Source organism: Vigna unguiculata, chromosome 3 (assembly GCF_004118075.2).
Source record: "Vigna unguiculata cultivar IT97K-499-35 chromosome 3, ASM411807v1, whole genome shotgun sequence".
In the NCBI taxonomy this organism is placed as follows: domain Eukaryota; kingdom Viridiplantae; phylum Streptophyta; class Magnoliopsida; order Fabales; family Fabaceae; genus Vigna; species Vigna unguiculata.
Window position 1 is genome coordinate 9,821,630 of NC_040281.1, and position 27,195 is coordinate 9,848,824.

Below are 27,195 nucleotides of genomic sequence, written 5' to 3' on the forward strand. Positions count from 1 at the left end.
TATTATTGCACAAGAGGTTTTATTTGTTTTGAATTTTAACAGTTTTGCTATATTTTTATTTTGAAAATATATTTTAGAGGAAGTTTAATATAAGAACCACAAGTATAGCCTCTTCAACCATAAGAGAGTTTTGCTTTTCATAGATAAAATCATCACGTTAGAAATGTCATTGTTTTTCATTTTGTTGGTCCCATCACGATTATCTTCTTAAAACAATCAAAGGGTGATTGATTATAAATTATATCAACTTCAATTCCAAGAGAGAGGAGAATATATATATATATATATATATATATATATATATATATATATATATATATATATATATAATTTATTGACATGTTTTATATACCAAGCATACATATTTTTACTTTTATTATTTGAATGTTAGATTTAATTATTAATTTGTATTATAACTCTCTTCTTTAGCATATGATAACTCAAATGTTACTTTTTATCTAAAGTGATCTTTGAAATAATAAAAATCTATAAGTTATTTCTAAAGTATTAAATATCTATCAGTTCAGTTTATATATTAAAAATGTTTAAAAGTCAATTTAAAATACTTTTTAATACTTAAGAATATTTAATATAATTTATAATACTTGATGAATTTATCATAAATTTCCTTATCTTCATACTTTCTACATGGTGAAAGAAAATTGAAAGGATGAGTCTAATCTTTTACTTTGTTGTTTATTTATTTCTTTGTTTGTCTATCAAATAATTCACTGAATATGAATACGATAGTTTATTCTTAATTTAATGTTTTTGCTAGTGTAAAACATCTTGGTATAACAAGTGTAACCTATGCAAAATGAAGTACTAGTAGTACTCTCCTCTAATCACAATAATAAATAGCTTTCTCTCTGAAAATAAATAATTGTAATTCTTCTCATACTGTTTAATCAATAATATCATTCTAAAAATATTATTGAATTAATTGAGATTTCAATTTTAAATATTTATCTTAATTATACAAGTTTCAATAAAATATTTGAAAATATATTTTTAAATATTTGTTACTACACGAGAACTTTTGCAATACTAAAATTCACTATCATTCTGAATTGAAGAAAAATAGAAATGCACCCTCAAAACTAGGAAATGATTTAGGACAGGAAGTGACCGAACTACCCTCTTCGTGCTTCCTCGCTCAATCCACTCTTTGGGGACAACTCAAACAAGATGATACCGCAGCAATGGGTGTCTCCATGTGGAAACAAATGCACCAATAAATACTCTGCTCTTACCAAAATCCCATGTGATGATCTAACCCTCTTCACCGTTCCTTCTTTTTTTTTTTTTTATTTTGTAAATTTCAGGAATGTTCAATTTCGCATGCAATACATAGAATGATAGAACCATTGTGTTCCAGAATTGTGTAACTTTTTAATTGCCGATTTCTTGTGGACTTCCAATGTTTGGGTAAATTATTATATGTTTGAATTATTCATATTATTTTGGTATGTGCTAATAATGAATTAAGGTAACTCAAAAGGGAAGAATTTTGCTGTCGCATTGAAAGATCTTTTAGAACAATTGTGATTGATGATGTCGATTTGAGGTTATGCCCATTTTAATTGATTTTGGGCATACTTCTTTACATTACTTCTTGTACTCACAGATCTTATTGGCTGTATTGTAGGGCGAGTATTCTGCAAAAAGGGTTGCAACTCAGATGGAGAGTCATGGGAAGAATGTGAGATAATTTTGTATCATCGTTAGTAATTAATTTTTCTTGCGAATGAAATGCAGACAAAATCTTATTAAATCTAAATCTTAACTTAGTGGAATTCACTTTCTTGTATATCTGCAACAATACTAGCACAGTAGTCATTGTTTTCTCTTTGTTTGTTAGTCCTTAATTGTTTTAGAAAGTCCACAAAAGTTGTTTTTAGTTTAATAATTCTGATTTCTAACAATACTTTATCGAGGAAAAGGTTTACCTTTAACAACTGGGGAAAGTATTGGAATTCGGCTGCACTCTTTTCAGCAATGATGACATCCAACAAAACTGTTTCTTTTCTTAATATGTTACATCACAAGACTGTTAGTTTTTATCACATCACAAACTAGTAGTTTATAGTAGTTTCTCTAAAAGATGATATTTAACGGATGTATAAACCATTATTGACAAATTTATTTTATTTGCTATCAGACATTAATTTTGGCTTTGTAATGGAAGAAATGGTTGGTTTATCTCATATTTTAGGAAAGGGATTGCTAGAAATGTGATTTATCTCAGTTTCATTCCAAGCATATATTCTGAGGGAAGGAATGGAAAAAGTGTGATTTTAAGAATTGGGCTTGATTAGTGACAAAATTTGACTTTGATTAACATGTGATTAGAGTTTTGGTTAAACAGGTTTGGAGGACTGCAATCAAATGTGCTACAAGGATCCTGTCCTAAAGGACCAGCAATGGAGTGCTTATATTGATCGATCCCCTGGAGCTGTCAGTTACTCAGAGGTATTTGGTGCGAGAATATATGTTTCCTTTACTTATCATATTGATTGCAGTTTGCAACTTCTGGTTTATTTTAACTAAGTTATTCTTTAATGGTTTTCCTCTTTTAATTTTAACTTACTTTAAATGTTTGGTTCTGCAACCTTAGAGGAAAGGTTTCTACATGTAGAAAAAAAAAAAAAGTACTTTGTGATGAAAAGCTACAAGAGTAATGACTTGTGCAAACACATCTATTGAAGTATTATTCCCAATGAGTGAAATGCAATTGATTATGCTGTGTTGAGAAGGAGTGACTGCTTCTGAGCAATTGCAACCTGTTTGTTGTAGCCTTTTAATGGTAGAACTACTATCTTTACATGTTAATGACAATTAATTCTTTCCTACAGGAATGTTTTCGTGCTTGTGTATCTGGCTGCAGTTATAAGGTCAGTGTGATTTCAAAAACATAAATTTTGGTTAATTTATCATATCCATTCCAGCATTCCCCCTCCCTGTATGTACAATAAAAGGGCTCTTGGATGAGATTGTATGAAAGAACTTCTGGAATCTTCTAAACAAGAGCAGGTGGAAATCATATTTTTTCAATATTTGCAGTTTGTCCAAGTATATTTATCTGAACCAGGAAATAAAAAGAACCATGCAATGATTGACCTTGTCACTTCTGTTCAAAGAAACTTCGTTATAGCAGCATGAACATATTCTGTCTTGTCTTAGCTTGGTTCTCTTGCTCATGATTTTTATCAGGAATTTTAGTCTCAAAACAAATTTGAAAACCTTCCGTGACTCCTTCTATTTATAATTTGAAGACTTGAATCAGAAAATGTATCCAAAATTGATTTATAATCCCATCCAAGGTTCTAAATAATGGAATTGCATCCCATGATGATGGAGGTGAATAATTTTGGCTGTAGTGACAGTGACAAGGACATGAAGAACATTTCTGTGAGAAAACAAATTGGATTCTTCATTTTCCGTGTTTCAACTAAATGAAGTAGTTTCATACATTCCATTCCACATCTTACACTAATTAAAACTGAATGTGGTTTCATCAAATAGAAAACTAAATCTCTCAGCTATATTAATTAGTTCGCATAGGAAATATTTGTCAGTATTGAATAGTCAATTTATCATAACGAATCATGTTTCAAATTTTCAACTTTCATTCTCTCTCTGACCATTATATATTCAAAATATCATTTGTAATCATTTAATTATATGCCTCTACATATTGCAGTTCGATGTTAAACCAGAGGAAGCTGATAAAGTCTCTCCTAACAGACAGACAAAGCCTGAGACTGTGCCTGCTCCGAAGCCAAAGCCACAACTGGTACACCCCATTGACCCACCTACTGATATACCTGGGACTTCTGCATAGTGAAAGACAACATAATTTACCAAAAAGAGAGACACCAGCAACACTCTTCACTACTTTATTTCTAACACATAATTTACTGTTTCTTAGAATTTATCCAAAATCACGCTTTAATTTGTCTTATTTCTAGAACAGGAGAGAGACTAGTTACAAAAAAAAATTAAACTCATAAAAAATTATGATTTTCAAAAGTTTTAGTCTGCAATAAAAAGAGTGCTGTTAGCATTTTTCTTCTAAAAATAAAAAATATATACTTTGATGGTTTTATTAAATGAGAATTTCTCCTATATTAACAAGGAGAGTCCTGACATTTACGAGGCTTGGACTAAATTATAAAGACTTCCTTATTTATAAATTAGATAGAAAAAAAATCGGTTATAATTTTATTATAAATTCAAAGAGGTGTATTACATTTTTCTTTAAATTTATTTGAGATCCTTTATCGCGGACGCAATATCATAATTTCATATTGCGTGCATATTTTATCATTACTAGTTTTAACCGATGTCTTAGCCTTTTATTGCACAAAATAGATATAATTCATAATGCCTGAGCATTTTAAACTTTAAATTAAATTATTAATCTTCATAATAAATACATAGAAGTTATATTTTATATTTAAGGTAAATGATTTAAATTGTGATATAAAGCTATTTAAACTTGATCTAGAAGTAGTTTTTTTCTGTAGTTTGAGTTTTGGTTTGTTTCATCTACTGTTGAAACACAATTTTTTCTTTTACGGGACCGCATTATAACATGTTGATATGTTAAAATGAATTAGAAATTATTTTAAAGTGAATTTGTGAATGATAATCGACCGCATAGATTATGTGTTTGTGGAATAATGGTAGATGACAAATAGACTTGTCTCCGTCCATCGATATTTTTTAAATCTGTTTCCATTTTAATAGAAAATTTTCGCATTAATCAGAAATGAAGTATGAAAATTTGATGGGATATGAGAATAGAAATGTATATGCATGTATTCCTTGTGTCCCATTCCCATTTTTTTTTCTTTTTATTGTGCATATTTATTTTTATTCTAATTTTTTTAACCAATTCTATATCCATCAAATTCATTTACATCTTTAAGGTATTTTTTTCTTGTTACAATCTTCATTATATTATTTTGATTTAAATATGTTAAAATATTGTATTGTAGATCTCGTATGATAATATTTAACTCCATCTTAAGTGTTTAATAGTATAAAATCTCCATCTACTAGAATAATTATTTTATTGAATCCTTAATGTTTGTTTTATTTAAATAATTTTTTATTTCGTTAAAATAATGTTTGTTATCTCTCTATAGTTCAACAAGTTCATATATAATAAATTTTTAAAATTTTTAAAATATTTTTTATTTTATCATATCTTTATTTATATATTTTTCATTAAACAATTTCGTTCGGTGTATATCAAATCGTTTTTAAGATATACATTTAAAATCTTTTAATTCTTAATATTTTTTATCATTTAAATGTGTATCAAAAAAAATAAATTTTGTTTTATATAATTATTTTTATTTTCTAACTCATTTTTATAAATGTAATTTTATCACCACAAATCATATAAAGTTAATATAATAATTTAATACAATTGTCAACTTCAAAAGATAAAAGATTTGTATCTAAATTTGAATTATTATTAATTTAATATTTTTTCTATGTGTGATTTTATTTAAGTTGTGTTTCATAACTTTTATTAATGTATAATAAAAAAATTTTCATTATAATCTAAAAAAAGAAAATACACATTTGAAATATTTTTAAACTTGAATATTTATTTTCTTTTTATAATTTTTTAACTCTATCAATTTTGTTTTATTTAGTGTGTTTGGTTTGGCATCAGATTGATGCACAATTGATTTGCAAACAAAGAAGCTATATATGTTTGATTTCAAAATCAGTTTTAAAGTAAAAAAATTCACCTCAAAGCATATAGTATTAGCTTCTGCATCAGAAAAATCAATTCGGCCAACATTAATTTTTCAACGAGTTACCGACACACATTAACGTTTTTAGCATTAATAAATATTTTGGTTGTTATGAAACTTTATTTATATGTAATTGTGTAACATTTGATATAATTCTTTCGTTTTTATCTAATTGTTATTTAATACTTTGATTTAAAACTTATATGATTATTATTAATTTTTATATATTTGATATTGAATGTGTTTTTTTAATATTAAATATTTAATAATATTATATTTTATTGTTTGTAATTATTTTTTTATAAAATTTAATTAATGATACTAAAATAGCATGAAATTTACCTCAATCCTTGTCATCCTAGATGCTACTTTGGATTTCAATCCCTAAGCCCCTGTTTGTTTCTTTACGCGGCCCTGTTCACAGTTGTGTTCCAAGGTGGATTTGAGATTGAGTTGGATGTTTTTTTCGATGTTAAAAATGTAATTAAATTTTTTTCCTACGATTCCCAACTAATTTAAATTTTATCTTTCCAAATTTAATTTTATTTTTAATTAAAAATATGAATATCATTTTCACCATTTAATCTAAAATTATACCATGTTTGTGAATAAAGGAAAATGGTAATCACTTATTTTATTTATTAAATACTTTTTTAATCTATAATACATATCATATCATACATAAACTTTCATCTCAAATATAATCAAATTATATCATCTATCTCTTAATCTAAACAACAACATAATTCTTCTTTTATTTTCTTAAATTCATAGACTCATTCTACTTCAGATCCATTTTCCAATCCAAACACACACTAAATCTTACTTTCAATTCCAATCTTTCGAGTCAATTTTTAATGTCAGATGGAGGAAACTCTCGGTAGCTTCCATGAAAATTTATATTAACGCTTGTGCAAACACACCCAAGATTATCAAAATAGAAATGTTAGATACTTCCAATTTTTTTTCCTTTTAATTTTGTTATTTATATGATTGTTGAGTTCGTTTGGGTTTTCCTCGTCATCTCAATCAAATTTAGAGCAATCAACATAAACAATACACAACACACTATATTGTATTAAGAGGAGTATAAAATATAATTCCCTCCATCTTCATCATGCTATTATGGTATTAAAAGGGTTAATTTTAATAAAAAAAAAATAGAAGTATTAGGCATATAGTTTCCTCTATATGTATGTGTATAATTTATGTAATTAAACCATTTTGAAAAGATATATATATTTTGACTATACAAGTTATAATACCCTCCCAAAAAATAAAGAAGATTTCAACAGAAGTGGAAGAAGGGCAAAACTAGTTTACCTTGAAGGCAAAGATATTATATTTCCTTTTTAATTCTGAAAGGGAGAAAATTATGAAACAAAATAATGAAGTTTTTGCAAAGGCTTTGCTCCTACTTTTGGCGACGTAAATAATCTCGTACGTATGGATGTACCTCAGTCTTAACCACCATATGCATTTTCTTTGAATCTTCCCACAACAAACCATTCCATTCTCTGGCACAATCACATGCACCTTCAAATACATCCTGCTCACAAATCATCACACACAAAAAAGTAAAAAAGTGAGGAATCTAAGACCCAAAACAAGTAAAAATTATTTAGATTTCAATCAAACAACCAAAAAAGTAAAGAATTAAGGGAAAAAAATTTGAGGGCCAAAATAATTTTTTTCAAATATTTGACAATAATTTTAACAAAATCAGGAAACACTTCTTCGTGCTCAAATCAATGGTACCAAGTTGCTTACTCTGGAAGGGAATTCATCGTAGTAATATGCCTCTGTCATCTCAACTCTGTTAAGATCTCCTTCCCACAGCCTAATCTGTTGCCATCACAATGCCACGTGTCAGAAAATGAAAGCAAACATTACACGTGCAAAATCATGATAGTAAGATCCAAAAACCTGATCTGTGACATTTTCAGGCACAGATGGTATTCTCTCTGCAACACGAGGATGAGCATTTTGCTGAAGGAAAGTGACTATCTGTGACATCAATGCAAAATGGTTGTCTGCGTAAGAGATTGATCATTGTAAAATTTTAATGTTTAAAGACTAACCAAGTATCATATTTTAAAAACAGATATTACAGCACAAAATTTCTATTTTATAATGCTTACCTGATCTGCTGTGATGCCATTTTCAAAAGCATTATACAAGCTTTCTTTTGTAATAGCTCCAACAATAAGATTTGGAAGTTGATACTCTACCCTGCATACATCACACGAAATGATAATAAGCAATAATAATTCGTTGAAATAAGCAGCTCAAAAATTAATACCCAATAATGGTTTCATATAAAAATGGATTAAATATGTTTTTAGTCTCTTAACTTTTTCTGGATATTGGAATTAACTCCTTCGAAACTTTTGTCCAATTTAGTTCTCCAATTATAGAAATGCGTGAATTTAGTTATTCTAACCAAACTTTGTTAGTTTTTTTTTACGTTTCAAACACGTTTTATGGTAGTATTTGAGTTATTTACACCTTTTGACACCTTTTTACTTCAATATTAGTTAAGAAATACATTTGAAACGTAAATAAACTTAACAAAATTTGGTTAAAAAGACTAAACCCACGTATTTCTAAAGATGAGAGACTAAATTGATTCAAAATTTCAAACCAGGACTAGTTCCAATTTTCACTTAAAGTTTAAGGGACCAAAAATATATTTAACCCTATAAAAATAGGGTCAGAAACATTCAAGATATTCCAAAAATGGCGTCTAGGAAGAACAACTTATGATAATTTAGAAGTAGTTCTAAAGGACAATGGCAGGTATAAGTAAGAAAAAATTAGAGGCTTATTCAACACAAGTTGCAATCTAAAACATTTTACAAAGTATTTGGCGACATACCTTGAGAATAGCCGCAATATTTCACAATGCAACTTAGAAGTCGAGTAAGCATAAACTCTAAAATTTGTTTCCACAACCACAAATCCCTGAGAAAAGTAAATAGAACAACATTTTTCATTAATATTCATAAATCTGCACGGGGAACATTCTTTAAAAGGATCCATTCATTAAAGCCAGCCAAAGGTTAATTGAAATGTTCGATATATTAATTTAAATAAACCAAGTTAATATTAAAAAAAATAGAGTATGCCAAAAAAGAGTAAACCTCCCTATGTGAACAAGGCACAAAGGAAAAAATGCAGCTGAAACGAACACATTGATACTATAGAGCCTCCTCCAATATTCAGCACATATGTGAAGGAGTTTTCCTAAAAGAAGCAATATTTACTATCAAATAAATCATATTCTGAAACCATTAACAAACCTGTTTTCTAGACGATGAATCAGACAAGCTCATTGAAAGATTTGTTGCCAATTTTGTAGGTATAAACCAACTTCCTTTCCTTCCCTATAAAGTTATCACAACAAGGAAAGGGAGACAAAATCTGATGAATAAATATACAATTACAATCATCATGAACCTCATCATGTCTAAAAATGAGCACAGAAATATTATAACCTGCTGAAGTTTGACCAGTCCAAGGTCTGCCAGGTCATTAATTATGCTCCTCTGAAAATCAGTCAATGTGTTTATACTATATGCGTGATGCAATGAAATCATCAAGAGTGTCAAAGTCACACTGCATTCCAGTTACATGTAAAGGAAATAAAATTGCAGTTTCAGTAAACATCACCGGAGAAAAAGGAACAAAAAAGCAAAAAGTTTGATCAGTCCAACACCTTGTTTAAATAATGAGGAATACACAATAGAAGTTTGTTTATGTAATAAAACTTATCATGGAATGACAATGTCTTACCTCCCCGATGACATGAAAGCTAAGTTCCAGCATGAATGAGATCAACTCAGCAGCGTCCACACCTCTATCCTGCACCAAATGTTGATGAAGAGAGCACGTACAAAGCAAATTGCAAGAATATTATTGAACAATAAAAGTTAGAGCTACCTCAGAATTAGAGATATATTCTCTGATGATATACCAAAGCTGTGCATTTGTATCCATCAGCTGTAATCCGAAAGGAAACAGTTTTTATATTTAGGAAAACGCATTACAGAAGTTCAGTTGGATTATAAATCATTTGATGCATACCAAAAACTGGAAACCACTTTCAGTTAGTTTTGGAGCTTCTTTGTCTCTGTATTGCACACGAGAAAATGACATTATACACGAGATACAGTTTGCAACACCCACATACACATTCAGGCAAATGCTACAAATGAGAAGTATTACTGCAAAGGAAACAAAACCTGTGACTCAGAAGACGTCGCTGGAAAACTTTCATCAAAGAAGAGCTAATATTTAAGGGCTTATCAACCTGAGTTGGGCTTATAAGTTGCAATAAGAAACACTAGTTCATCACAAAATCAAGTCAATAGATGAGTTTAGGCTTCTTTTTAGTCAAAATATAAGGTACTGCATATTGAATAACTAAACTAACTTATGTAGCAAATAGTGTTAGGCATAAAAATTAAAAAAAGTGGAATGATAAGATCGAGTATTGTACCTCCCATTGCTCTAGGGCATAAGCCTCGAGATTTTCTAAGGTTGGAAGCCTCACAGTAATATTGGAAGGCATGGATTCCCTCGGCAAAGATCCACTGCCATATTTAATAACATGCAAATATTACTAGCTAAAGTAAAAAGAATTTGTAATACAGTCTATATATTAACAATTGCATAGCTCTTCTTGAAAATTCAGAATGGAGGAGTTACTCCTGTCGTTTAATGTCATGGAGAGACAATCCACTGTCTATAGGTTAACTAACCCATATGCATAAAGTAGAATAGTTTTATCACATGCCTCAAATAAACAATTTTGTGTTCAAGAACAGAAAGGGAAGGGAAAATATGTATCACTCACCCTTGTACTAAAAGCTTTTGGAGACTTCTCTGATATGTTGGATTAACTTTGTATGTCTTTTCATTCTTCCTGCCAGAAGGAGAAAAACTTCCTGAAGTAAATTGGATAAGGCAAGGCTCCAAAGTTTTAAAAGTGACAACCCTGACTATAGAACCTTAGCTAGACGCTAAGACACACATAGAAGGAGAAGAAAATATCTATTCCTCTTGCTTGTGGGAAAAAGAAAAAAAAAAAAAATCAACTTAAGTCATCAGTACTATGTATTAACTGCCTTTTGCTATGAAGCGATTGTGATTTTACACTTGTGTTTTGAAAGAAACAAAGGAGAAGAAGAAAACAAACAAATATCATGCATGTCATGGACCCTGCATATCTCATAAGCAATATTTTCCATTGAACTACATCATGCCATAAATAAATTTTAAGATCTCATCATAATAAACACATTGCAAGAAGCAAACAAGTAGTGCATCCTTCACAATAAGGGCTGCCATTCATCCAATTGTTATTTGAAATTATCTGAATCAGTTCAAACCATTCAGAAGCTCAAATATCTACTCTCATTTTCACAAAAAATGAAAAAAACAAAACGTTTCCTCAGTGAATAAATATGTACCTGTCAACAGCTTCAAGGAAAACTCTCAACTGAACCAGTCTATCAATGGCTACTCTGTGCTTTGAAAATCCATCCGGAAGCACCCACTCCTCCAACAGTTTAGCTGCCACCGGCACATCAATTTGTAGCATCTGTATGACGTATTTCTTCGCAAGAGGCGGAAGAGACCTGATATTTGAAGATGTATTACTAGTTATAGTCACAAACTCGTATTCAAGAAACTAAATACCACTTCTCTAGCTCACTTAACTCTGCACTTTAGGTAAAATGAGAATCCAAACTAATTCCACAATAGTGGCATAAAGAACCATCAAGTTATCAAGTTGGTGGTCATTTGCATTCCATAAAGGTCAAAAGTAGTTAAAACTAAACACCATATGAAGAAAGGGTGAACGGGTAAGAATCTGTTACTGAGGCAAACAAAGATGCATAGTTTTTTCCATCAGTTTGCAACATTCTTCAACTGGTTCACCAAAAGAATAGAACAAAAGGAAACTTTTCACCCAAAATAATTTGTGCCACTTATAAAGAAAAAGCTAGAAAAAAAAGAATGACCTGAGAATAGCCTCACAGATGAATCCATTTTCATAGAGTTTATCCAGCTTCATGGTGGGCATGGAAGCCACCATGTCCATGAAATTTTTTGCAATAATCCTAACCTCTGGCATTGTGATTCGAACAGCACTACCTTTCTTTCTCTGTAATCGGATTCTGATTAAAGGGGTCTTTATCCAGAACTCAAGCAACCAAATTGAAAGGAAAAGCGAGCCACTTTACGAAAACCCGTCACGATACTCGCTTAGTTCCATAGTGATGGAGCATAAAGAGACACTTTGCAGAGTGACATTGAAGGATCCAATGAGAAGGGCCAAAAGGGTCTCTTGAGGAGGTGATACGCACCGTTTTTTAGGACTTGAAACAATCACGCGAAGTGGGAGAGTGAAGATGGTGAAGAGAAGAGAAAAAATGTGACACTTTTGGTAGGAAAATTGATTAAGCGAATTTAGAGAAACAGCTGTGGAAACTCTGATTCTGTGAGGTTAGACGCCAGATGAACAACAACACTACGAGAAGAAGAACAATTTTTGTTAATAATTATTGTATTTTATATATTTTTATTTTAAGTTTTGAGTCTCAATAAATTATGATTTTTAAGAAGAGTACCCAAACCCAACAAAATTTTTTGTTGAATTGAATCCTGCATTAAAAAGAAAACCTTTGTTATTTTGGGTCCTTACTCATGGAAATTTTCATAAAAATAGATTAAGTTGGCATGTTACTTGATTACATGTTTAAATGGTAAAGAACCTTTAGAGTTGATTAAAAAACGTAATATCGAAATTTTGGCCGGTTGATACAGTAAGAAAATTTTGATCTTTAAAATATAATCTAAAATATTATATATTATTCTTAACCTGCAAAATAAACTTTATTCCAATAGAAATAAGTTTGACAACAAGTAATCTATTAATAGCAGATTGATGCCTATTTTCATTAATAATGACGTACTCTTTTGATTAAGTTTAATTTTTTTTTATAAAATTAATTTTTAACTTCTCATAATTTATATTAAAATGTATAATATAAAATTAAATATTAATAAGTAATTTAATAATAATTTGATAGTAAATAATACGATAAGTTCACATACAATAAATTTCATTTTAAAAAATTTTAAATAATTTTTATAACATATTAAAAAATATACTTTAAATCTAATTTTATTTTATAAAATATTTTGTAAGATGAAATTTACGCTCATCTATATATTACAAATTTATCTTATCTAAAAATCGTGAAATCTTCAACATTTTATAATTCAATTTCTTAATCATTGATAAGTAGATTATTATTATTATTATTATTATTATTATTATTATTATTATTATTATTATTATTATTATTATTATTATTATTATTATTATTATTATTATTATGAAAATGAGAGATTAATATTTATTGAACCTATATCTAATAAGAATTCAACTATAAATGGATCGATTACCATAATTTAGTATAAGTGGAATACAATTTTAAGAAAACAAAAACAAAGTAACTAAGGCTTAATAATCATCTATTATGTCTTGACTAATTACTATATTTTTTATCCCTAAATTATTCAACTTGTATTTATTTGAATTTGATTATATGCAATCAATATACATATTTCATCTTTATCATATATGTTTCTGATTAAGTTGGCCACTAACATGATATATGTTTTGCATTAAAAAATTGTAAGGTGTCTTATTAATGGACTTCTTCCACAACATGTGTCCTCCAATTTTGGTTACAAACACTTTATTTCACACATGTTCAAAGTGTAAACAACAATATAGCAATTACTTTTGTTTAAAACAGTCTAGTATTTGTCCTTCAACAAATATCTTACCATGTCTATAACTACTTTGTTCTTTCTTTCAACAATTTTATTCTATTGACATTTTGTTAGTTGATGCTAATTTTCTTGTTTCTCAAATAAGCATGTTCAAATGGGATATTCTTTTTACCTTGCTCTATTATTGGTATTTAACTTAACTTATAAAAAAATCTTTTTACCTTGCTCTATTATTGGTATTCAACTTAAATTATATATAAAATTATATACAAAAAGATAATTTGTTGCTGCCCAGGATCGAACTGGGGACCTTTAGTGTGTAAGACTAACATGATAACCACTACACCACAGCAACTTTTGTTCATATATGAGAGACAGACTTTTAATATACTAAATTAGTGCCATAGTTATGAAGATATAACTTATTAACTTATTTTAAATGAAATAAAAAATATAAATAGACAATTTTTGAGATGATAGAACTAGTACATAAACTAATTTTTCACAAAAAAAATATTCATTTTTAACAAACTTATTTTAAACTTATACAAGACTTAAATTTAATTAGTGAAAATATCATTTTATTTTTTTCATGTTATTGTATCATTTTTTTAAAAACAATTTACCTATAATGCACAAATATGGTATTTGTATCGGATCAAACATGTGGTATGTCGATATACTAATTTTAAAAATAATAGGACACGACACGTGATATATGCATATTAAAAAATATATTTTTTTTAGAAAATATGATAAATATATAATTATTCTTGTGTGAATTCAAATTAAAATCAAATGTATTAAATATTTTCAACATAAAAATTTATAAATTATTATTATTATAAAATATTATTGACTTGTATATTAAACACTTTATTGATAAATAACGATAAAGTATTATAAAATATTAAATGTGAATATACGTTAAATATGAATACATGACATAAATTAAAGTATCGGTATATCATAACAAATTACTAAAATAACTCTTAAATGCAAAAATCACATTTAAATTGATTGGATTGATATTGAACAAGAAAAAAGAAAAAGCTGCTCCAATGTTTTGAATTGATTAAATTGATTTTTTTTTAATTTATCTTCAACCTTTTTGATAAAATCATTTTAAATTATTACAACATGTAAGTAATGTTCAACACATTTCAGTACTTTAATACTATTTTCTTTTACCATATTTACCAATGAGTAATTTCCAATGTTTATAATGCATGTATTGCATTCTATAATGCACCGATATTTTAACTTGGGTCACGTATTCGTATTTGACACGTATCATATTCGATACTTTAGAATACTTTAACGATATTTATCAATGAAGTATATAATTTATAAAGTAGTAGTATACTACAATAAAATCTTTGAATACAAAAAATAATTAGTCACTATGTAGTGACCAAATTGACAAGTAAAATAGTTCCAAAAAATTATAACCGGTCTCTAAATTGATAATTAAAATAATTTTAATGATAAATTGATTTTTAAATTGGTCATTAACATTAACTACAAGGTTTTTATTACCAAAATAATTGATTTCTAATTAGAAAATTTGGATTCACATATTAACAATAATATATTTATTATGTTTGTAAGAATTATTATACACTTCTCATTATTCATATATCATGTATGTATGTATCACGTATTGTATCCTATTATTTTAAAAAATAAACGTATCGACGTATCGGATACGTGTCGTATCCTATACACGTATCGTATCTATCCATCATAGATTGCATTAGATAGCTAATAAACCATGTTAAAGAAAATTAAATAAAAAAACTAAAATTTAAAATGTCAGAAAAGTAATTTCATTATTAAAATTGTAAAAAACTCAATTTCATTTGAAAATTAGAGAATTGGATAATTAAAACTTTTTAGACGCTCTTTTTTCGTATTTAAAAATTCATTTAACACACACACACACATATATATATATATATATATATATATTAAAATTTAAATTATTAAAAAAAGTTAATTCTTTTCATGAATTAAAATTAATTTATGTATATTAATGTCTTAACTATTTATTAAAGTTTAAGTCCAAATGTTTTGAGATGAAAAATAAACTCATACCAAATATTATTTAACATAGTCTTAATTTTAATAAATACTTTGTATATTAATTAACTTATTTAATATTTACCAAATACATTTAAATATTTTTTTCTTATAAAAATAATGTATATTATAATTATTATAAAATTTTATTTGCATTACTATTTATATGTTGTTATAACTTCTTAACATTTAAATTGGATGTTAAGGTGAACCAATCATGCTTATATTGATCGGTTCACCACAAATTAAATTAAAAATAATTAGCTCAATCCAGAAACTTTTTAATATGCAAAATATTTTATAACTTAGCTTGACTTATCGCAAGTTAGTATATTAGTGGTTAGTTCATCTAAAATTGTTTAATTTGTATATTAGTGGTTGACTCATTTAAATTTTTTTTATTCTTCCAATATATTTTATATATATTAGTACAATATTGATTCAACTATCCAACTCGTTTTTTACAACAATAGAATCAAAATATTTGTTTATTTTATTAAATATTATTATAAAAAGAGTTAAAAATAAAAATTATTTATTTATTTTATCAAATATTATTATAAAACTAATTAAAAATTAAAATATCAATCTACATGACTTATTAAATAAATAAATTAAACATCTAAATTAAAATGAACCAAATTAGCTTAAGGATTGAAAGCATTTTGGCATCTCTACGTTTGAATACTATTATCTATTCACTATTATTTGATAATTATGACTTCTAATTTTAAATTTAACAACTTGATAATTCATGTTTTCTTCATCAAGATTTTTATTTTTTAAGAAATATTTAACTAGTATTTGAGAGAAAAACAAATCTTGATAATTCAGGTCTTCTTTATTATGTCGGCTTATAAAAAAAAGTGTTTTCTCTATTATGATATTTTTTTAAGAAACATTTACTAACATTTGAGACAAAATCAAATATGGATATAAATATAAATACAAAAATTAAATTTCATATGAAGAAAACATACATGAATTTTTATCGAACTCACACCTGTTCTTTACCATTCCTACTTCCCTACTTGTAGTAGTAATAATACTTTTAACTACTTATATCAATGCTTATATATAATATATTTTAAAACCAATCTATAAAAGCCCACAAGTTTATTTCATTTCCTTTTTTCTCCTATTGAACACTTCAACTTGGTTTTCTTTTAATACACAAAATGTCAAATGATATTCAAGCATATAACAGAAGACAATGAACTGAAATTCTAAGTTAAAGCTCTTGAACTGAGAGTAGTTGCCACCATCTCCTTTAACATTATACATTTAAGTAAAAGTCAACTCACTGATATTTTAAATTAAACTACTAAGCAGATACCACTGCCTGCAGCTACAATCCTCAACACCAACCTTAGTAGTTTCTAAGATTATTGTATGAGAATGAAGGAAAGAGAAGAATTATTAAGAATAACTATATAAACTGTTGTGCAAGATGTTTAAGGGTCTAAAGTAAACATAGCAAGTTCTTATAAGATGGCCACAATGCATATACATAAACTACAGAACACATTACAGGCATTCCGTTAAATACATTCATTGATGATGAAAACTAAAAGAGTTTCACAAGAGATTCACACCTAAATGACAAGAACCGAATGTGAAAATCTCTTGTTAATGAGTAATTGATTTGATCTGTACAGGGATATACAAATGAGCTAACTAGATAGATACAATTTACCATCTCAACTTCACCACCAGTCCACAATATGACAGGGGCTGGATACTTCTGGCACCAGAAGTGGGAAGCAAGTACTGCAACTCTATAATAGGAACTCAATTAGCCGATTCAGGTTCTGGCTTTTATGTCACTAACTTCAAGTGGAAGAAGGGATCCAAGACAACAACAGCATACATTAAAATCTGTCTGTTGCAATCACTTACCGTATGTGAGAGTCATAAGCATCAAAAAGGGAGTCTGGAACAATCAAAGGCAACTTATCTATGTACATGAAAAGCCTTCTCAGATTCTCCCTTGTCACTGTTGCCATGTCTACCACATCCCTTCTATCAGTGAATACCCACAGATCACCTGAGTTCACTCTCTTCAGACTGTCACGGCAAAATGGGCATGATTGTGATATAGTTCGCCTGCAAAAATTCTCAAATCACTTCAACCTTCAACTAAACCTACAAAATACTTGGACAACATGCTGGTAGCAGTTTAAAATAAAGGGTAGCTAGATGTACACCAAAACAATGACATATATATATATATATATATATATATATATATATATATATATGTATATATATATATATATATATATGTGTGTGTGTGTGTGTGTGACAGTCCTAGTGTCCTGTTTCAAACTAGAAACAGACACAGATGACGTTTGTTCAATAACTGGTAGGATTGAATACTATCCCCCAAAAGGTCTTGGCTTCAAATCCTCCAGGTGTCCATTGTTAGGTCATTTGTAAGTACCATTGTTAGCTGTCAGCAAACTAGCTGTAGCTGGTTGGAGAAGGCAACATTGGTTACTGGACTTTTTCATTCACAACATGGATATTCAAGAAACGAAAACACACAAAATCCAGAAACAAATATAACTAACTTTTTAAGCCTTATAAACTACACCAGACTGAAGAGTTAACATCATCATTGTATAAAATTACTCCAAGTGATAATCAACCAAGTGACATTCAGAAGACATAAATGCAAGAGAAAGTCCTCCACCACCTGCTTAAGCTAGCTATGTCAATTCAAATAAATAGTTTTCTTCTATTTAATTATTTTACACCACCATACTATTTTTGTTTTGATACATTAAATATTCACATTCAAGCAGCAATAGCAAGCGACAATCAAACCTTCATATGCACAGTGCCGTGTAATTGCACCTGCAATCAAGCACAGAACATTCATAGTGAGACTTGTAACTTCCACCACTTAAAGCCTCCATTCGCAAAAGACACTTAACAAGGTTATAAACAATTAATACCAAAACGAACTGAACAAACCCAAAACCTTCGACAATCTAAGCAGGCTAAATGGATTTGCATTTTACTATGGCTGAAATATTGCAGTCATTGTGTAGTGACTGTATTTATAATCCATGAAATCTCAGAAAATCTAATAAACAAACCATAAACATAGAGTTTTTTGTTAGAGAACACAACGAATCAAAGCGTAGTAGACACAAGTCAAACAACTATAAATCTGCATCCTTGTAAAAGAATGGAGAATGCCGCATAGAAGCACGCAGAGAGATAATTTGTTGGATTAAGTACCATTCTCGGTAACATTTCAGGCACATGGCATGGTTGCAGTTGGGTAAGACAATCTTGGTATTCATGTCCATGCATATTCCACACTCATCTTCTCTTTCAATGTCAATGTCAGAAGACTGTCTATAATCCTCATCATCTCTTCTGCGATACCTCTCCATGCATACAGCCTTTTGCTTCTTATCCTCAGTATCAGTGATACCTTTCTGAAGTTGCAATAAAGAGGGATATATGACCGCTGCTCAGAGAAGAAATTCAACGTGTCAGCAACGAACAAAAACTAATATGCAAACTAACTTAACTTAGATTGAAAAAACAAGGGCAGATATACCATAGAATTCTCTAATACTTGCTTTTCTTTCATGTGTAGACATGGTGGTTGTTCCATCCACATAGACCTACAACATGCGGCAAATTCTTCATCTGGTCCAAGTCCCTCATTTCAATATCCACACCTAAAAATCAAAAACACCTTACCTTGTAAATTAGGATTCTTAACAGTCCAAGGGCCCCAGCAAGATGACAATCTGTCCATTGCACCAGAAATAGAAACAAGTGCGCTGCTGGACTGTATGACATTCTCATCTGAAGGCATGCACCATCATATTCCCTTGGAAAATCTGACGCCCTGCACATCCCAATTTTTTTACATGATCAACCAATAACTAAATGTGGTAAATTAGCTTTCACAACACTAACTAGTATATTGATACTTGATGACAATTTGAGACAGAAAAAAATATGATTGCAATATTTACAAATGACAACATTGCTTGCTCCTCTAAAGATATTTCGCGACAAGCACATCACAGACACTACATGTTACCAAACCAATAAATGTTATGTAGCCTGTCACCACATAGTGTAGCAGGTATTAAAGATATAATAAAGCAACAACGTTCAGAGATTAAGATACCAAAATATAACATCAAAATCATCAGACAACGAAACAAGTACTCAGGGAATTCACTCCCTAAAAGTTTTGACATTTTCACACACAAAGTTCCTCACACAACGCACGCACGCACACAAAGACACAGATAGGAATAATCAAAACTGAAAATACAATTATCCACGCTTTATTAGTAAATTAAATGTACCCTATTTACAAAGGAAATATTCAAGGATTAAAACTAACCAGAGTCCAGAAGAAAAAAAGCAAACAAACGAGTAAAAAATAAAATAAAATAAAACGGGGCTAAACCCAGAAGAAAATCATCATCATACCCAGAAAAAACCTCACTTAGCAATCACCAACCACTTACACCCAAGAGAAAAAAAAAAGGATTTTTCATAAAAAAGGAGGAAAGGTAACAGCCATCGACAGGCCACCAACCTTTTGCAACAGTGATCACCTTAAATTCAAATAAAATAAATAAAAAATTGAACATAGGAAGGAACATGACAGTTAAAAACAAAAACCCAGAAAACAAAAGGGTGAGAGGAGAAAACCCACAGGGTGTTGGCATGCTGGATGTCAGCTTCAAGGACTTTCAAGGAGTCCTTGAAAGACTTACGCATGGAAGCTACGTACATCGCAGCGATCACACCGCAAAAAACAAGAAAAAAAAAAAGAAAAAGTTTGTGAAATGGAAGAAGAGACGAAGAGAGAGATTGGTTGGGTGAAGGAAACCCTTCTGGGCTATATTTCTGACTCTAGTTTCTGTAAGAGTCACAGAGAGTGAAGAGAAGAGAGGAGAGAGAAGAGAAAAGAGAGAGAAAGAGAGTGCTTCGTGTTGCTTCTATGCTGTTCTTGAAAGCCAAGACGGTGGGATTGTCAGGACACGTGTACGCATCAACACCGTCTCCCTTCCATTATTCATACAAAAAAATATATATATATATATATATATATATATATATTTTTATATGAGTACTATTTATTTATCTTGTTAATTAATTATACTATTAAAATATCTAATAAGTTCAACACACAAGTAGCATAAAATATATTGAGACTCTCCCCCACACTTTAGTTTATACTCCTCCCTTCTGTACTGTCCAAGTCCAAATTATTATAAATTATATTTAATAATTCTATACTTTCTTTATTAAATTTTAACTTATGAAAAAAAAATCATTCAACTTTACGTTGGTTTTTAGTAAGTTTTTGAAAGTTTTATCATCATAATACGTATATTAAGATGAATTTCATTTTCATTGTGAATATACCAACAATAAATGTGATATCTGTAGAATTGTTTTATATATTTTGACTTTGTTAATGTGTATAAAAATATATATTGAAATAGAAATAATGTGAGTGTTTAAAATTATGCTAAAGATTATTGTGGCAAAAGTGTTTATTTATTTGATGAAAGAAATTATGGGAGAGAGAAAGGAGTGATGAATAATAATGGGTGCCTTATCCAAATTTGCACTCTCTTTCTCTCTTGTTTGCCACTTTACCTTTCATGTTTTTGGTAGCTCTGCCTCCACGCACGCGCCTTTGGGGCGAGTGACTGCACTTCCACATTTATTATCTATTTAATTATGTTAAAATAAAATCTTTATCTTTTGTGATTACAATACAATATTTGTTAAAAGAAATCTCCTTCACACGGTATACATTTTGTGATGAAAAGAATTTTTAATTTTTAAAATTTCCTTTTTAATCTGGCTTATTCACAAAATGTCTATTTACCTTAATTTTTTTTATTTTCTCTTACTTCCTAATTTATATTTTTCATGTACAAACAAAAATAAGTGAAATTTAAAAAATATATATATTAAAATAAAGATAATGATATCTTGTAAGCAAGAGAAGAGATTTTTAAAGGGTATAGTAGGAAGAAAGTATATTATTTTGGATTTTAAGATTGTGATTATGTGTCTAAAGATACTTAAATAGAATACGGCAATTTCCTTTACTCTAACGTAATAATATTAATTGTTGGTTGGTTATAGTATTTAACTTTTATTTCTAATTTATTAACTCGATTGTGATATGTTAACTCAATTTCTACTATCTCAATCATATAACAACTATTAAAGTTTACGTGATACCTTTAATTACATACCACTCCTTCATTATTGCCGTATATAGTTTACTTTTTTTTAATATAAACAAGTTAATTAAGAATAAATAATATCCGAAATAACAAAAATTAAGAAGTCAACTAAGGTCATTAGAAACGTAAGTTGTTTTATTTAGAAACTTTGTTTACATTTCGAAAATAAAATTTTATTATTTGGGTTTTTGTCCTTTTGAGACAATTAAATTTTCGTCAAATTGAATTGAGATTGGTCTAAATCCTTCATTTAAATTATTTTAAACAAAAGCTGTAATTTAAGGGTTAAAATATGACAAAATCTCTAGAGTCATTCAATTTGTGATTTTGAAATAAAAATTAGAAATATCTCACATCACAAAAAATAAAACAACTTTATTACTTTTTGTTTTCTTGATATGTTTCATTGAAAATATGAATTTTACATATTGTAATATAATTATATTTTTAATTGACGTAAATAGACCGTTTTATGATAAAAAAAATGAAAATAGAAAGAAATCCATAATAAATATATAATATCATGTCATTCAATAAATCTCATTACAACAAATTTTGATACTATTTTGTAAAGTATTTTTAAAGTTAACTCAAAATCACAAATAATCTTATAAAGTAAGATTTATATTCATTATATATATTATAATTGTAGGATGTGAAACTAATAACTAAATAGCTTGATCATAAATTAAAAAAAAATATAGTAATATTTGTCATAATATATTAATAAAATTTCTCTCTCACACTTAATATCTCTTTAAAATTGCATTTGATTTGAGTTTTCACCCTAAAAGTAAAAGCCAAAGATGTTAGGTTATTACCTAATACTTTGAATAGTGGAAATATGTATGAGAAACTCAAGTTATGTTCCTCTTTATTAGTGTAGTAGGTATCTATGACTTCATCAAAACTATACAACGCCTTAATTTAATAACCATTCACAAAGAAGAAAGAATATTCACAATAGAGTAATACCCTACTACTTCATACCATCTTTTTGAGCAATTTTCAAACCATTTTTTTATTTCATCATTCATTTAATAATGTCAACTATACATAATGCAGGACAGAAGCTTGAGCAATAAATATAATCAATCTTTCTATTTACGTTAATATTTTATTTAAATGCCCTATTTTCTAATCATAATGTCATAATAAATAAAGTGGAATGAAAAAGGAAGAGAGAGAATTAACAAAAAAAAGTTATTTAGTTTTACATTTTAGAGGAAAATGAAAAAAAAAATTTGAGAATGCCAAAATCCTTATATGTTGGAGGGTAAGAAGAAAATAGTTTATACTATTATTTATATTTTTCCTTTACCAATTGAGACAATATTTGTGTTTCCCATCTCATTCCCTCCTTTAAATAAAATAACAAATAAATGAATATAAGAATTTTTGTTCTTTTAGGGCTCAATACATTTAAGTTTATGTAATGATTTTTTTTTTATCATACTTCAATTTTCCATCATAGGATAAAGGATACAAAAAATTCTCTATCAGTTAAATTTAATCTATGTATAAATTAATTTATACAATCTCTCTCATTTAGCTTTAATTATTATTTTTTGTTTATATGTAAATTACTATTAATTTGTAAAAATTCTTTAATATTTTTTCATATTTTCTTATTTTTAAAAACGTTTACGAAAAAGTTTACTCATGGGTACTATTGAGTTTAGGGGACACATTGAACCTAAAGACCTACCAATTTAAGTAAACATTTAAAAGTTCCTACCTAGAAAGGTAAGAGGAAAAAGACTAAACAAAAAACAGAAAAACTGCAACAGAATTTTAATAAGAAAAAATTAAATCAATTGTGATGGAAAATGAAAGAAACCTTTTTATGTACAATTATGGGGTTACACTAAAAATGAAGTTATAATATTGATATGGTTTTAAAAGAGTAATAAAAGGTGTAATTATTTTCCTTTTGTAAGGGACCACAAAAAGGGGTTTATAATGTAATAACTTAATTGTTCATAAATGCATAGCTACAGTTGCAACTACATTCAGATCTACCATCCTTTCTTTCTCTGCCAGTAATTAAGATTTATCATTCATGATAGAACAGAGCCACCACCTCTTCATTTTCTTTTTCTATGTTGTTTTTGTAAAATACTATGAATATGAATAACTGAAAATTTATCCCATGATTTTGTTGCTGCAACGCCCAACAATTAACCACTTACCTACTCCCATTATATTTATAATTAATAACTTTTTGTTAATTGGAACTGATAATAAGATAGAGATGAATGATTAATGATTAGAGTAATTCACTAAACACTCACTCCTTCACATTCCAAAATTATTGATGTGTAAGGTTTTATAAGTACACATTATTAATGTGTTAAACTTTAAAATAGCCTTATTTAATACATAAAATGTATATGTAGTTATTGATGTTATTGTTTTAAAGACGGTTGTGAAAAAAAATTAATTAATAAATTTAAAAATTTACAAAGCATTAATTAGAGATGATGAAAAATTTGTATCCGCGAACATTTACAGGTAAACCCTAATATTCTTAATCGATACGGCTAGTTATGAATACGTATTTAACTATTGTAGTGGATATGATGGTATCTAATATGCAGATAGAAAAACAAAATTATTTGATAATATATTTTTTTATTTATATTTATGACATTAAATTTATTTTTTTAATTTTATTTTAACTCAATTCATTTAAATTTATGTTTTAAAAGTATAAAAAATTTTCCATTAATATATTTCATACAGTAATTTAATTTGAGTGGTACTTCAAACCTATTTTTTTATCCTATCTTTATATCGTAAATGATTTGTTTTTAAATAATTTTATTTAAAAATTTAAAAAAATATAATATATATACATATATGATTATAACGAATTTGTAGAGATGTCAAAATGGGTTTCAATCCGTGAGCTAACCCGGCTCACCACAGGTTGGGTGGAGAAAAATTTAACTCTTTCAAAAGTGGGTTGAACTCAACCCGCCTCACTTAACCACAGGTTCGAGCCGGGTTGAAGGTGGGTTGACCCACTTAACCCACCAACATTTTTTTACATTTTTTTTAAATTTTTTTTTAAATTTTTAAATAACTATTTACTAATCCTATTATATTTGTTCACAATTTCATATTTTTAAATGCTAGAATGTTGCTTAATTATATCTGAATAGTTTGAATGTTTAATTAATTTGATTGTCAAATTATATATATATTGATACTTTAATCTTTAACTATAATCTTTATAGTAAATTACTCAAGTAACCATCTTATAAACAATTTTTTCTAAATTAGCATGAAAAAATGTATAGTTTTTTTATTTATATTTTGTTGAATAACATGACAGAAAATTTGTAATATTAGTCATGCTTTCTTAGACTAATGGATACTTTTTTGGAAATAATTCTTCATATATTGGTGGTGAACATGATCAAAACATTGGTTCTTGATTATACTATAATTGTTATCTCATGGGTTACTTAAAAATTTATTTAAATATTTGAATACTAAAAAAAAAAGTTTAGGTGGGTTGGTGAGCCAAGCCGCTTAATCCACCAACCCGTGTTGGGTTGAACCGGATTATAAAATTTCTGACTCACCAGAAAGTAAGTCGGGTTGAATTCACTCATTTTTAACCTGGCTCGTAGTGAGTCAACCCGTGTGAGCCGGGTTGGCTCACTTTGCCAGGTCTACGAATTTATTTGAATAAAAATCATTACAATAGCTATGTATTAACAGATCATACCATGATTTAATTCATTAAAACTATTTACTATATAACCAACCTATCTCATTCAAAACCAATGGAAATTAATTTATATATTTTTTGAAAGTACTAAAACACTTTTCCAATATTGAATTGTTTACTTAGCTTGAAAAGACCTTTTGGACTCTATTTATTAGATAATGATTCTAAATTCCTAGATTGAGAAAAAAACATATCGAAGAACGTAATCATCTCTCTTTTACTATTAATTATTCTTTTAAAGCGATATTATCTCTTTTCAATATCCTTTATATTGTTTTGATTTTTTATATCAGAATAATCAAAGCGTTATTATGATATAGTTTCACAAATTGTTGTGTTGAGATCTTACAAAATTCAAGATTTTGACTTCTAAGTCTAGTATATTTTTTTCCTTATTTTGTAAAGATTTAGAAAATAGTGGATCGACTTAGTAAGGTATGAGAGGAAGTAAATATAACTCTAATATTAAAATGAAATAATATGAATGTTGATATTTTCCACTTTTAAATCATCCCTCATTCACTATATTTTTAACATTTTATCCATAATAAGAATTAAAGAAAATTAAAACTAGCATCACTATTTATTAAAAAAGTAACATATTTTCTTCTAAAAGAAAATCTAATAATTTGGAAAAAAAAATCATCATTCATTTATCAAAGTTTTTCGTTATTCAATTCACCCTCCTCAAATTCATCCTTTTATCCGACATTAATCAAGAGCATTGAAAAATTGCATCGACAAACATTTAAAAACTATACACAGAAATATTAAGGGTTAAATATGTTTTTATCCCTTAACTTTTAGTGAATTTTAAAATTAGTCCATCTCGAAACTTTGAACCAATTTAGTCCTTCATCTTTCGAAATACGTTGATTTAGTCTTTTTTAATCAAATTTTGTTAAATTTATTTGACATTTCAAGCGTGTTTCATAATAATATTTGACTTAACATTAAAGCAAAAATGTGTCAAACAATATAAACAACTTAGATACAATCCTGAAATGCATATGAATCAAATAAACCTAACAAAATTTGATTAAAAAGACTAAATTCACGTACTTCGAAAGATGAAGGACTAATTTGGTTCAAAGTTTTGAAATAGACTAAATCTAAAATTTACTGAAAGTTAAGGGATCAAAAACATATTTAACCAAAATATTAACAACAAGAACAAATTAAAAAAAAAAAAAAGTAAGCTTAAGATATATTTGTCAATGACACCATGTGTTACTTTGAAAGATGAGGGTTTCACTTCAAAACCTTGTAAGGTTTGAGATTCAATCACAAAAGGATAACAACAACCTTTGAAATATAAGTAATTTGAGACATAATTTATTCAAAATATGTAGTAGAAGATATGAAATTTTAAGATATAAAATTTGAACCACTACACACCAACATATACAATTATTATTTTGAGATTAAAGAAAAAAAATTGCATATCTCAGTCATGAAGTAGTTTAGTTAATAATAGTTGTTTCATATCTAATTCCGACAAGAAAATTCTAGCCTCCCACTTTTA

At 28.0% G+C, this 27,195-nt stretch overlaps 3 protein-coding genes and 1 non-coding gene across 5 annotated transcripts; 1 reads left to right on the forward strand and 3 right to left on the reverse strand.

Annotated features, from left to right (window-relative positions):
* The first annotated feature begins 1,059 nt into the window (after positions 1-1,059).
* LOC114175719 lies at positions 1,060-3,964 on the forward strand. The gene is made up of 5 exons (XM_028060503.1): positions 1,060-1,264; positions 1,649-1,702; positions 2,369-2,472; positions 2,856-2,894; positions 3,704-3,964. Exons 1-5 carry the CDS (start codon positions 1,189-1,191, stop codon positions 3,842-3,844), a joined length of 414 nt encoding a protein of 137 aa, XP_027916304.1. The 5' UTR covers positions 1,060-1,188; the 3' UTR covers positions 3,845-3,964.
* Positions 3,965-7,098: 3,134 nt separating this feature from the next.
* Positions 7,099-12,291, reverse strand: LOC114175718 (general transcription and DNA repair factor IIH subunit TFB2-like). Its single transcript, XM_028060502.1, has 15 exons — positions 11,807-12,291; positions 11,252-11,419; positions 10,636-10,704; positions 10,279-10,372; positions 10,022-10,122; positions 9,864-9,909; positions 9,720-9,779; positions 9,573-9,641; positions 9,275-9,358; positions 9,080-9,163; positions 8,656-8,741; positions 7,919-8,009; positions 7,704-7,784; positions 7,548-7,622; positions 7,099-7,326 (listed from the first exon to the last, which is right to left on the reverse strand). The coding sequence occupies exons 1-15, from the start codon at positions 11,917-11,919 to the stop codon at positions 7,192-7,194; spliced, it is 1,356 nt and encodes a 451-aa protein (XP_027916303.1). The 5' UTR covers positions 11,920-12,291; the 3' UTR covers positions 7,099-7,191.
* Positions 12,292-13,871: 1,580 nt separating this feature from the next.
* TRNAV-UAC lies at positions 13,872-13,944 on the reverse strand. Its single transcript has one exon. It is a non-coding gene; the product is annotated as a tRNA-Val (tRNA).
* Positions 13,945-17,134: 3,190 nt separating this feature from the next.
* On the reverse strand, positions 17,135-20,658 carry LOC114178129 (E3 ubiquitin-protein ligase AIRP2-like). Of its 2 annotated transcripts, XM_028063856.1 has the most exons (6): positions 20,374-20,658; positions 19,395-19,545; positions 19,249-19,315; positions 18,921-19,155; positions 18,501-18,530; positions 17,135-17,777 (listed from the first exon to the last, which is right to left on the reverse strand). In XM_028063856.1, the coding sequence occupies exons 1-5, from the start codon at positions 20,451-20,453 to the stop codon at positions 18,503-18,505; spliced, it is 561 nt and encodes a 186-aa protein (XP_027919657.1). In that variant the 5' UTR covers positions 20,454-20,658; the 3' UTR covers positions 17,135-17,777; positions 18,501-18,502. The 2 variants fall into 2 exon arrangements, with proteins under 2 accessions (XP_027919657.1, XP_027919656.1); XM_028063855.1 differs by lacking the exon at positions 18,501-18,530 and having other exon boundaries at positions 20,374-20,652.
* Between the last annotated feature and the right edge of the window lie 6,537 nt (positions 20,659-27,195).

What these genes read in the sequence shown, in the direction of transcription:
- LOC114178129 (XM_028063855.1), bottom strand. Translation starts at nt 20,453, where the DNA reads ATGTACGTAGCTTCCATGCGTAAGTCTTTCAAGGACTCCTTGAAAGTC. An exon ending in TAAGAATCCTAATTTACAAG is followed by an intron (nt 19,316 to 19,394) that starts GTAAGGTGTTTT and finishes CGCATGTTGTAG; the next exon opens with GTCTATGTGGATGGAACAAC. An exon ending in AAGTATTAGAGAATTCTATG is followed by an intron (nt 19,156 to 19,248) that starts GTATATCTGCCC and finishes TTCTCTGAGCAG; the next exon opens with CGGTCATATATCCCTCTTTA.
- LOC114175718 (XM_028060502.1), bottom strand. Translation starts at nt 11,919, where the DNA reads ATGCCAGAGGTTAGGATTATTGCAAAAAATTTCATGGACATGGTGGCT. An exon ending in ATGCCCTAGAGCAATGGGAG is followed by an intron (nt 10,123 to 10,278) that starts GTACAATACTCG and finishes GTGATGAACTAG; the next exon opens with TGTTTCTTATTGCAACTTAT. An exon ending in AATATATCTCTAATTCTGAG is followed by an intron (nt 9,642 to 9,719) that starts GTAGCTCTAACT and finishes CATTTGGTGCAG; the next exon opens with GATAGAGGTGTGGACGCTGC.
- LOC114175719 (XM_028060503.1), top strand. Translation starts at nt 1,189, where the DNA reads ATGATACCGCAGCAATGGGTGTCTCCATGTGGAAACAAATGCACCAAT. An exon ending in TGGAGAGTCATGGGAAGAAT is followed by an intron (nt 1,703 to 2,368) that starts GTGAGATAATTT and finishes TTGGTTAAACAG; the next exon opens with GTTTGGAGGACTGCAATCAA. An exon ending in TATCTGGCTGCAGTTATAAG is followed by an intron (nt 2,895 to 3,703) that starts GTCAGTGTGATT and finishes TACATATTGCAG; the next exon opens with TTCGATGTTAAACCAGAGGA.